The following is a 12441-nucleotide window of genomic DNA, read 5'->3' as shown; positions in this document are numbered from 1 at the left end:
CTCGTCAGGGCCACTACAGCGCTCATCAGTGCCACTACAGCGCTCATCCATGCTACTACAGTGCTCATCAGGGCCACTACAGTAGTCATCAGTGCCACTACAATGCCCATCAGTGCCACTAGAGTACCCATCCATGCTACAACAGTACTCATCAGGGCCACTGCAGTGCTCATCAGGGCCACTGCAGTGCTCATCAGGGCCACTGCAGTGCTCATCAGGGCCACTGCAGTGCTCATCAGGGCCAATGCAGTGCTCATCAGGGCCAATGCAGTGCTCATCAGGGCCAATGCAGTGCTCATCAGGGCCACTGCAGTGCCCATCAGGGCCACTGCAGTGCCCATCAGGGCCACTGCAGTGCCCATCAGGGCCACTGCAGTGCCCATCAGGGCCACTGCAGTGCCCATCAGGGCCACTGCAGTGCCCATCAGGGCCACTGCAGTGCCCATCAGGGCCACTGCAGTGCCCATCAGGGCCACTGCAGTGCCCATCAGGGCCACTGCAGTGCCCATCAGGGCCACTGCAGTGCTCATCAGGGCCACTACAGTGCTCATCCCTGCTACTAAAGTGCTCATCACTGCCACTACAGTGCTCATCCGGGCCACTACAGTGCTCATCCGGGCCACTACAGTGCTCATCCGGGCCACTACAGTGCTCATCCGGGCCACTACAGTGCTCATCCGGGCCACTACAGTGCTCATCCGGGCCACTACAGTGGCGTATCCAGGGTATGGCACATATGGCAAGTTCCATGGGCGCCATATGAAGGGCGCGTTTGTGAGTGGCTCTTCTTCCCAGGGTCAGATTAAAGATTCAACACACAATTACCAGCTGGCCGCCAGCCGCTACACTGCCTTGCAGTCTCGCCAGACAACTGAATTATAGGCACTTTAAAAATGAAATAACAATCAGTGCAAAAAATCAACAAATAAAAGGACTATGCAAGCTGAACACTAAAGGATTCACCAACCCAAAGTAATATGATATAAAAGACAAATGCAGCGCAATAAAAATGTATACGTAAAATTATGATGGGATATCTATAATAAAATATGGATGGAGATAGTCCTTATTAACTCATAAATGGAAATAGAACTCCCACTCTCGATCGAAACAGGATAAATCAAATCTTCTCAGATACTCTTGTAAATTCAATCTGTAGGAAATTGCGCTTACCAGAACTGTTGGACCTCTAAATTATAGGAGGTCATACGGGCCTGATAACCAGAAACATCAGCAAAACGGCTTGGATCACTTGGATACTTATCCTCATCCACCAATGGCTCTTACAGGCTGGAGACCGTGTGATTCCTAATACAGCGTTCAAATATTCCTTAATCAGATCCTCAGTAGGGTATGATAAGCAACATAGGTGGGATGCCCAAAAAATAAACAGAAAAGAGTCCTCTAAGTGCAGACTGTGTGCTACTTTATTAAAGACTTCCAAGGTAAATGGCAATAAAAGCGCAGTAAAAAGACAAATCAGAGTTCAAAAACTATCCAATATGATACTCAGCTGAGGCGCTGAAGCGCAGTATAGGAGACAATGCATATTCAGTGAGACACTCAGCTGTTCGCGTCCGAACAGCTGAGAAGGCTGCGGGTGACGTCACAGATAGACTCCGACCCCCGTACGCGGCGTTACATCCATACGGACTTCATCAGCGAGGGTGATCATCAACTGAATTATAGGCCCAAGACAGGGAGCCGACCCCCGGCGGTGGCCACTACATACATTGTCTTGCAGAGAACGCTGCGCTGCACAGCCTCTGTGCTAGTGCGCTGAGGCTGAGCACGCTCCTCGCCTTGACGTCCCGGGCGGCATGACGTCATCTAAAGGCCGGCCCGGGAGGCTGGTGGGAAAGGAGTGTGGGCGGCACCGACAAGCGCTGTTCAAGTACAAGAACAAGTAAGCTCTGCCTCTGCATGGGGCTGGGGAAGTGCAGCTCAGTTTACTGTCTCTGGCTGAAGTGGGTTAACTGTTTGGGAGGGAGGGCCGGTGGCTGGGGGGGCTGTCAGTGCCTCCTAGGCATATCACTACCATTGCCCATTAGTGCAGCTCATCAGTGCCAGTGCCACTTATCAGTACCAGTGTCACCTATCAGTGCCACCTATCAGTGCAGCTCATCAGTGCCACCTATCAGTGCAGCTCATCAGTGCCACCTGTCAGTGCAGCTCATCAGTGTCACCTATCAGTGCAGCTCATCAGTGTCACCTATCAGTGCAGCTCATCAGTGCCACCTGTCATTGCCAGTGTCACCTATTAGTGCAGCTCATCAGTGCAGCTCATCAGTGCCACCTGTCAGTGCAGCTCATCAGTGTCACCTATCAGTGCAGCTCATCAGTGTCACCTATCAGTGCAGCTCATCAGTGCCACCTGTCATTGCCAGTGTCACCTATTAGTGCAGCTCATCAGTGCAGCTAATCAGTGCCACCTATCAGTGCAGCTCATCAGTGCCACCCATCAGTGCAGCTCAAAGCCACCTGTCAGTGCCAGTGTCACCTATTAGTGCCCATCAGTGCAGCTCATTAGTGTCGCCTATCAGTATTAGTGCTGCCTCATCAGTGTCCATAAATGCTACAAATCAGTGCCCATCAGTGCTGCCCATCAGTGCCAATCCATAATTTGTTAATTGAAAGATTAAAGAGCTTGACTTGTAGTTTTGTTAGCTGTTTTTTTTTTTTTGTTAAGGTTATCTGAAAGATGGGTTTCAAATGTTTTGACAGGAGCGCAGTTTCAGTGCTTACCATAGGTGCCATTTTCACTAGATACACCTCTGGTGCCAGTACAGTGCTCATCAGTGCCACAACAGTGCTCATCAGTGTCATTACAGTGCTCAACCCAGCAGTGCAGCCTCATTAGACCAGCCTCATCAGCACCCATAAGTGCAGCCACATCTATCCCAATGTCTCTATCGCAGCAGTTTGTCCCCACAGTCACCAGTATGGTGACAATTTTTTTTCCAGTGAAGAGGCATACCAACTTCTTAGCTTGACCAACAAGAGCAGCGGGGAGAGCTCTGTGTCGGAGTCCAATTCTGATTTGAATTTCGAACCCGTTTTAAGCAGTGGGTCTGCTACAGAATTGGAGGAGGAAAGTGTGCCCACCAAATGAAGACGTTCTGGTGAGGAGCAGGCTACAACAAGCAGAGCAGTGGCATCCACAAGTAGCGCAGTAGCAGCGACGAGAAAAAGAGTACCACTGCAAGAAAGGCTAAGCACTCATGGGGTGTCGTTTCAGCCCCAAAGGGTTAGGACCCATGTAGGGCTGAAACAACTAATCGATTAATCGACAACTAATCGATTATGAAATTAATCGGTTACGATTTTCATAATCGATTAATCGGCCAGTAACATAATGTGGTTAAAAAAAAACTAAAATGAGCCCTTCATAGTACAAAAAGAGCAAATAATCGCTACTGTAACTATTTCTTTCACAGTTCTACAGTAAAAAAAAAAAAAAAAAAAATGAACCCCTTACAGTAGTGATTATTTGCTTTTTTTGTAGTATAAAGGGCTAATATTCATTTTTTTAACCCCATTATGTTACTAAACGTCTTACACCTGGTTTAGTTACTAAACGTCTTACACCTGGTTTACATCTATGTGTTTTTTGGTGCTTTTTGCAGAAACGGACTACAGTTCATTTACATGGTTTCCTATGGGGCACGTTCACATCTATGCTTTTTCAGCCGCTGTGTATTTGGAAGTCAGTGACTTTTAACGCAAAACGGTGCTTTTTTGGTTCAATATACTTCAATGGAGAAGCTGCAGAAAAGCATGTAATGCGTTTTTGCAGCAATTTGTGTTTTTTTAATCTGCCCAACAACAAATTGGCCAAAAAAAATGCAAAAACGCAAATCGCAGCAAAATCACGTGAGCACAAATCAAAACGCACAGCAAAGAGCACTGCAGAAACAGATCAAAAGCAAACTGCATAGGTGTGTACCGAGCCTTATGCTGACCACACCGATGAATTTTCAGATGAGAATATTCAGACGAAAAATCTTTGTACGATGAAAGAAAGAATGTTTGAAATTTTAACTTGTTTTTAACATTCTGTTTTTAAAATAATTGTAATTTCTGAGCGAAAACCACATACACTGTCTGAGAATTCCTTTCACCAAGAAGTTTTTTATTATTTTCAAATTTTCCCATTACTGTGGTTGAAAATGAACATCGAGTTGACCCCACTAACTAGAAAATCGAATGAACGTTCTTATCTCTCCTCTAATAGTATATACAGTATATCTCCTCTTATAGTATATATCTCCTCTAATAGTATATACAGTATATATCTCTTCTGTCTGTTATTCTCAGAGTGGATTAGAGATTTTGCTCCCTAACCATATAGTTGGCTATTTTTATTTACCACTGCATAGAGATATTTAAGAATAAATTACCTTTTTTTAAAACTTTACATATTAACTAAATTATACACCACAATTTTTTTTTAAAGGTTATTAACCGATTAATCGAAACAATAATCGGCCAACTAATCGATTATGAAAATAATCGTTAGTTGCAGCCCTAGACCCATGCCAGCCTTCCCTATGCCCTTCAAAACCCTCTGTGGCTTCCCCCTAATTCAGGAGCAGAAAACATCCCCCCCCCTTTTACCGCCCAGACAGGTGTCCAGGTGAACACAGAGAATTTTGCCCCCATTAATTTTTTATTTAATTTTTACACATGACCTATTATCTTCAATCGTGGCCCAGTGCAACCTTTATGCCCAACAATTCATATCGAGCAACCCAGAAGTTACGTCCGTCCCTATGAGTAGAGAGGTTTAATAGTGGGGCAATTTAGAATGTTTTTGGGCCTCACTTTCAATATGGGACTCGCAAAAAAAAAAATGAATTCTACTCATACTGGTCTACCCACCCCATGCCAATCTACTCTATTATGCCAAGATCAAGATCTCGTGATTATGCAATTCCTCCATTAGACTCCTTTCACACTGAGGCGCTTTTCAGGCGCTTTTGCACTAAAAATAGCACCTTAAAACTGCTTCCCATTCATTCCAATGGATGCTTTCACACTGGGACAGTACCCTGGCGGGGTGGTGCAAAAAGTCCTGCAAGCAGCATCTTTGGGGCAACTGTAGTACTAAAACCACAGGTAATCTTTTATTTACCTTTTGCTCAGCAGTATATATTTTGGGGTGTAATTCTCGGTATGTGCTTTCTATGTGTTAGGAATATGAAATTAGATGTGTAATTTATGTTCCTGGAACACCTGATGGTGCTCCCTGCATGGGCCTCTGTATGTGGCCAGGCTGTGTAAACGGTCTCACACATGTGGTATGTATATGCTGTGTGTTAGAAATATCTTATAACTGGAAAACTTTGTGTAAAAAACAAAAAAACAAAAAAAAAAAAATGCGTTTTCGTTTTCTTTTTACATTTTCCAAAAACTTGTGGAAAAATATGATATGTTCAAAAGACTCATTATGCCTCATAGTGTGATAGGTAGTCAGGAAATTCGATGTGTAATTTATGTCCCTAAAACACCCGACAGTGCTCCCTGCATGTTGGGCCTCTGTGTGTTGCCAGGCTGTGTAAAATTTTCACATGTGGTATCGCCAGACTCAGGAGGAATAGCAGAATGTGTTTTAGGGTGTACAATTGTGGGAAAAAAATACAACTTCAGCAAACTCACCACGCCTCTTACTAAATGCATTGGAATGTCTACTTTCCAACAAGGGGTCATTTGGGGGGTATTTGTACTTTTCTGGCTTGTAAGTGTCTCAAGAAATTAGATATGCCGTCAGTACAGTAGGTGTGATCAATTTTCTATGTTTGGCACCATAGCTTGTAGACTCTATAACCTTCACAAAGACCAAATAATATACACAGATTTGGGTTATTTTCCACATTTTTGTCATGTTACAACCAAAAACTTAAATGTATTTTATTGGGAATTTATTTGATGGACCCCAATTGTGAAATTGAAGTAAATGATAATTGGTTTCCAAAATGTTTTACAAATAAATATGTGAAAAGTGTGGAGTGCATTTGTATTCAGCGCCCTTCACTCAGATACCCCTAACTGAAATCTAGTGGAACCAAATTGCCTCCAGAAGTCACCTAATTAGTAAATAGAATCCACCAGTGTGTAATTTAATCTCAGTATAAATACAGCTGTTCAGTGAAGCACTCAGAGATTTGTTAGAGAACCTTAGTGAACAAACAACATCATTAAGGCCAAGGAACACACCAGACAGGTCAGGGATAAAGTTGTGGAGAAGTTTAAAGCAGAGTTAGGATATAAAAAAATATCCCAAGCTTTGAACATCTCACGGAGCACTGTTCAATCCATCATCCGAAAATGGTAAGGGTACAGCAAAACTGCAAACCTACCAAGACATGGTCATCCACCTAAACTGACAAGCCATGCAAGGAGAGCATTAATCAGAGAGGAAGCTAGGAGGCCCATAAATCCACTGCTCAGGTGGGAGAATCTGTCCACAGGACAGCTATTAGTCATGCACTCCACAAATCTGGTCTTTATTGAAGAGTGGCAAGAAGAAAGCCATTGTTGAAAGAAAGCCATAAGAAGCCCCGTTTGCAGTTTGCGAGAAGCCATGTGGGCCACACAGCAAATATGTGGAAGAAGGTGCTCTGGTCAGATGAGACTAAAATTGAACTTTTGAGCTACGTGTGGCAGAAAATTAACACTGCACATCACTCTGAACACACAATCCCCAATGTGAAACATGGTGGTGGCAGCATCATGTTGTTGTGGGGATGCCATTCTTCAGCAGAGACAGGGAAGCTGGTCAGAGTTGATGGAAAGCTAGATGGAGCCAAATATAGGGCGATCTTAGAAGAAAATCTGTTATGCCGTGTACACACGGCCAGACTTCCCAACAGAAAAAGTCCAATGGGAGCTTTCGGTCGGACATTCCAACCGTGTGTATGCCCCATCTGACTTTTTCTGTCGGCATTTCCGATGGATTCAGATATAGAACATGTTCTAAATCTCTCCGTCGGAAATGCCGATGGAGTTTAGACCGTTCGCAAGTCTGGCCGTATGTACGCGACATTAGAGTCTACAACAGAAGTTCACCTGCCAACATGTCAATGACCCTAAACATACAGCCAGAGCTACAATGGAATGGTTTAGATCAGGGATTTCCAAACTACGGCCCTCCAGCTGCTGTGGAACTACATATCCCAAGAGGTATTGTAAAACTCTGACATTCACAGACATAACTAGGCATGATGGGAATTGTAGTTTCTGAACAACTGGAGGGCAGTAGTTTGGAGACCCCTGGTTTAGATCAAAGAATATTCATGTGTTAGAATGGCCCAGTCAAAGTTAAGACCTAAATCCAATTGAGAGTCTGTGGCAAGACTTGAAAATTGCTGTTCACAGACGCTCTCCATCCAATCTGACAGAGCTTGAGCTATTTTGCTGTGCAAAGCTGGTAGAGACATACTCAAAAAGACTTGCAGCTGTAATTGCAGCAAAAGGTGGTTCTGCAAAGTATTGCATAAAGGGGGCTGAACACAAATGCACGCCACACTTTTCACACATTTGAAAAAATAATTTAAAGTGGAGTTCCACCCAAAAGTGGAACTTCCACTCATCAGATTCCTCCCCCCCTCCGGTGACACAGTTGGCACCTTTCAGGGGGGAGGGGAGTACAGATACCTGTATATTACAGGTATCTGTACTCACTTCCGGCATAGATAGCCGCAGAATCTGCGGTTATTTACGCCACTTCCTGCTCCCTCCCCGCTGCCTGCTGGGAAACACACAGGTCCCAGAGGCAGCAGGGACCATCTGTATTGCGCTGCGCGATTCGCGCATGCGCAGTAGGGAACCGGGAAGTGAAGCCGCACGGTTTCACTTCCCGATTCCCTTACCGAAGATGGAGGCGGCAGCACCCGAGGACGGAGAGATGGTTCGGCCTCGGGTGCCGACATCGCGGGCGCCCTGGACAGGTAAGTGTCCATGTTTTAAAAGTCAGCAGCTGCAGTATTTGTAGCTGCTGACTTTTAAAAAAAAAATTTTCGGCGGCACTCCGCTTTAAAACCATTTTTCATTTTCCTTCCACTTCACAGTTATGTGCAACTTTGTGTAGGTCTATCACATAAAATCCATTTACATTTTTGGTTGGAACAAGACAAAATGTGGAAAATGTTAAGGGGTATGAATACTTTTTCAAGGTACTGTAGCAGTATAAATGCATTTTTTTTTACAAAATTTTCGGTCTTTTTTTATTTATAGCGCAAAAAAACAACAACCCAGTGGTGATTAAATACCACCAAAAGAAAGCTCTATTTGTGTGAAAAAAAGGACAAAAACTCCATATGGGTATAGTGTTGCATGACTGAGTAATTGTCATTCAAAGTGTGAGAGCACTGAAAGCTAAAAATTGGCCTGGTTAGGAAGGGGGTAAAAGTGCCCAGTAGGCAAGTGGTTAACCACTTGACGTCCAGCGCATGACGATATACATCGGCAGAATTGTGAGCATGCTCGTGGACTCGATGTCCGCCGGTGGCCCGCGATCATGACACAGAGAGGCAGAACAGGGAGATGCCTATGTAAAACAAGGCATTTCCCTGTTCTGCCTAGCAACATGACAGGGATCTACTGCTCCCTGATCTCTGTCTTGTTCTAGTGAGCCCATCCCCCCTACAGTTAGAACACACTGAGGGAACACAATTAACTCCTTGATCGCCCCCTAGTGTTTAACCCCTTCCCTGCCAGTGACATTTACACAGTAATCAGTGCATTTTTATAGCACTGATCGCTCTATAAATGTCAATGGTCCCAAAATAGTGTCAACAGTGTCCGATCTGTCTGCCGCAATGTCGCAGTCATGATAAAAATCCCAGATCACCACCATTACTAATAAAAAAAAAAAGAATAATCAAAATTCCATAACTCTATCCCCTATTTTGTAGATGCTATAACTTTTGTGCAAACCAATCAATATACGCTTATTGCGATTTTTTTAACCAAAAACATGTAGAAGAATACATAATCGGCCTAAACTGAGGAAGAAATTTGTTTTTTAATATTTTTGGGGGGATATTTATTATAGCAAAAAGTAAGAAATATTTCTTTTTTTTTTCAAAATTGTCGCTCTTTTTTTTATAGCGCAAAAAATAAAAACCGCAGAGGTGATCAAATACCATCAAAACTCTATTTGTGGGAAAAAAAGGACATCAACTTTGTTTGGGTGCAGCGTCGCACAACCGTGCAATTGTCAGTTAAACAACGCAGTGCCGTACCGCAAAAAATGCTCTGGTCAGGAAGGGAGTAAATCTTTCTGGGGCTGAAGTGGTTAAACAACTGCCCAGTAACCAAAAGCAATTCTTAAATCCTTGAATAAACCTTCATGGCCACCCTTAGGTATAAAATGGGAAATTTTGAAACAAACTTCTGGAAAACTTACTGAAGCTTTAGCCAAAACTTTATTTCTTAGTTTTGATCAAAGCAGGGAGTTGCAAAATGTCTGTTAGGGATTAGAGCCCTTTCACACCGGGCCGCCCATAGCGTCGTCGGTAAAACGCCGCTATTTTTAGCGGCGTTTTACCGTTGGATTAGCGGCAAATTTTGGCCACTAGCGGGGCGCTTTTACCTCCCGCTAGCGGCCGAGAAAGGGTTAAAACCGCGCGCAATAGCGGCGTTTTGCCGACGGTATCCCAGCGCTGCCCCATTGATTTCAATAGGGAGCAGCGGTGGAGGAGCGGTAAACACACCGCTACTTCACCACTCCAAAGAAGCTGCTGGCAGGACTTTTCCTGACATCCTGCCAGCCCAGCGCTCCGGTGTGAAAGCCCTTGGGCTTTCACACGGGAGACAATGCTGCAGCTGTTTGAGGGCGGATTGCAGGCCCTATATTTAACGCTATAGCGCCTGCAAAACGCCCTCGGTGTGAAAGGGGTCTTAATGATGGTCTGTGAGAGACTCAAAGTCACTTCCTGTCCAGTCAGTGTTTTCACTGAGGTAAAAATGATGAAAATCCAATATTTTTGAGTTGGCATTAGCAAGAGGTAAGAGAAAACTTTCCAGTGGTAACACTTATTCCTCTTATTTCCACAGAACAAGAAGTGAGGGGAAATGTCTCCAATGAAATACAGAAAAAAAAAAAGTGAGAGTTTCTATGTGCAGGAAACGATAGCATTTGGATTTTAATGTGTCAGAGTGTCAGCGTCATGTTAAAGAAAACCATCTCAGCAGGATAAATATGACATCTCATGAAGGTTTGTATTTAAAAGTGAATAGCCATTTGCAAAATTACCCCCCCCCCCAAAAAAAATAATCTTTTATTGTTTAGACGGCAATGCACTGATGACTTACCCAGTCATACCACATATAACCAAGACTTGATTTTTCGCCATTAGCCGCAGTATAGTGTCTTGTTGCTGCCACGCTGGCAGCTTCATCCTTTCTTGAAGCATAGCCTGATAAGCCCTGGATGCCTAGAAAAATCACGGAATTTTTTTTTTACAAAGGGTGAACTTATAGGAGCAATTAACCAAGCAGTAATAAACTGTAATACTAAAACTGGTATTTCAGTTTTGAGTGGATGCCACTAAATGTACTCCTTGATTAGATTCTTACAGTTGAGTACTCTAATGGCGAGATCTACTGGTGGAGTTTCAGGCTTGGTCACTCATCACTATTATGAAGATACAAACGAGGAAATCTCTCTCCTCTTTATGTATTATGAAAAATTAATATACCTTTTCTGTATATGCCTTTTGGAGGCTGGATCTGGCAACTCAAACAGCAATCTTAATTCTAGATCCTCAAAAAAATTATAAAACCGATTGGCGATTTAACTTGCCAAAATCCACTCTGGAATCAATATAAATTTTAGGTGTGGCAATTTGCAAATTATAACTTTTATGAAAACACTTTTTAAACCAAAAGGTTCAAACCTTTGCAGCCCCAGTTTATAAAATGATTCCAAATACCCCAGAAATTTCCTTACACACACACATTCCACACTACCAGCATACTTCTACAGATGAATGGAAATCAAAAAAATTTCAGTCCACCTAATACTTTAGTCAAATGGCGGGAGGCAGATTTCAGTTGTACCCTGCCCAGGCTGTCCCCCTATGGGGATCCTCTCAGGCACTCAGGGGGAATGGTGTGGGCAACCTTCTGCAGTGAACTCCTAAAGTGAACAGTAAATTCCGTACAGAAGGGACCATGGCAGAGAACTGGGAAGAGGTGTCCTTTAGGTTCTGTAAATTGCAAGGTGGGGCCTCCATGGTTTTTCCAGCACATCTGACGGATGCTCGATTGGATTGAGATCGGTGTCCAGTCAGCACCGCAAACCATTCTTGAATTGATTAAATCAAGTCACCTTCTTACATTGCTCTGTGGTCATATCTGATGCGTAGGTGCTTTTGACTGTGGAAACAGGTCAGCATGGGCACTCTGATCAACCTGCAGCTACGTAGCCCCATACACAACACTGTGTTCTGATTTCTATTGAAAACCACATTAACCTTTTCAGCTTTCCTCTGAGCTACAGTAGCTCTTCTATTGGATCAGACTACACTGGCCAGCCTTTGCTCCACATGTGCATCAATGAGCCTTGGCCGTCCATGACCCCGTCGTTGGTTTTCCTTCCTTGGACCACTTTTGGTAGGTCCTGACCACTGAAGACTGCAAACATCCCACAAGAGCTGCAGTTCTGGATTTGCGCTGACCGAGTCGTCTACCCATTACAATTTGGCAGTTGTCAAAGTTGCACAAATAAATACACTTTCCCATTTTTTCTGCTGTCAACACATCAACTTCAGGGCCAACATGTTCACTTGCTGCCTGAGAGGCTACCTAAGGACTAGCGATGGACTCGGGCAAACCGCCAATCATAGGCAGTGTGTGTATGTGTATAAGTGCAGCTGACAGATTCCTGGCGGACTCGATCCGAACACGCCCGAGCCCATCACTGCTGAGGATGTCCATTTGGACAAAAAGTGTAGGGTGGAGCTTCAGGCACTGAAGTCACTGTCTCTGGATCTAAGCAGTGACATACTAGCGAGTGATTGTAGCCAGCTTTTATATGGTTTTACTGTGACATATTGGTTTGTAATAAACTGTACTGCACCAAGAGTATGCATCCTTTGTCTTATATGTAAGTGATGTACATATTGCCCTAATAACAGCAGGAGTCTTGCTAGCTGCCTAGTTGATATTACTATCGTGGACATTCTCTTTCTTAATTTTTTGCATTCTGTATTTATTAAAAAAAAAAAAAAAAAAAAAAAAAAAACTTTCAAATTTTACAGCAAGAGAAAATGAATAAAATCAGCAAAATACGGTCTCAGAAACAAAAGTCAAGCAAGGAAAAGAAAAACAAACACTTTTCAAGGCTGCCTGACTAGGCAAGGCATTGCAAATCGGGTTTATGTTAATGACCCAAGACATATCTTGGACTCAGTCCATAAAGTTTGAACATCTTAT

General features: G+C 43.5%; 1 protein-coding gene across 1 annotated transcript in view; it reads right to left on the bottom strand.

Annotated features, from left to right (window-relative positions):
- DHX57 (DExH-box helicase 57) overlaps positions 1–12441 on the bottom strand; it is a 218154-nt gene that overhangs the window by 122905 nt on the left and 82808 nt on the right. Inside the window, exon 7 of the mRNA XM_073627674.1 lies at positions 10318–10439. Coding sequence (XP_073483775.1) covers positions 10318–10439 — 122 coding nt within the window. The remainder of the gene's footprint in view (positions 1–10317; positions 10440–12441) is intronic.

This window comes from Aquarana catesbeiana, linkage group LG04, assembly GCF_042186555.1.
Source record: "Aquarana catesbeiana isolate 2022-GZ linkage group LG04, ASM4218655v1, whole genome shotgun sequence".
NCBI classification, from domain to species: domain Eukaryota; kingdom Metazoa; phylum Chordata; class Amphibia; order Anura; family Ranidae; genus Aquarana; species Aquarana catesbeiana.
Note: the sequence above shows the minus strand (reverse complement) of the source record. Positions and strands in the feature narration are given on the sequence as shown.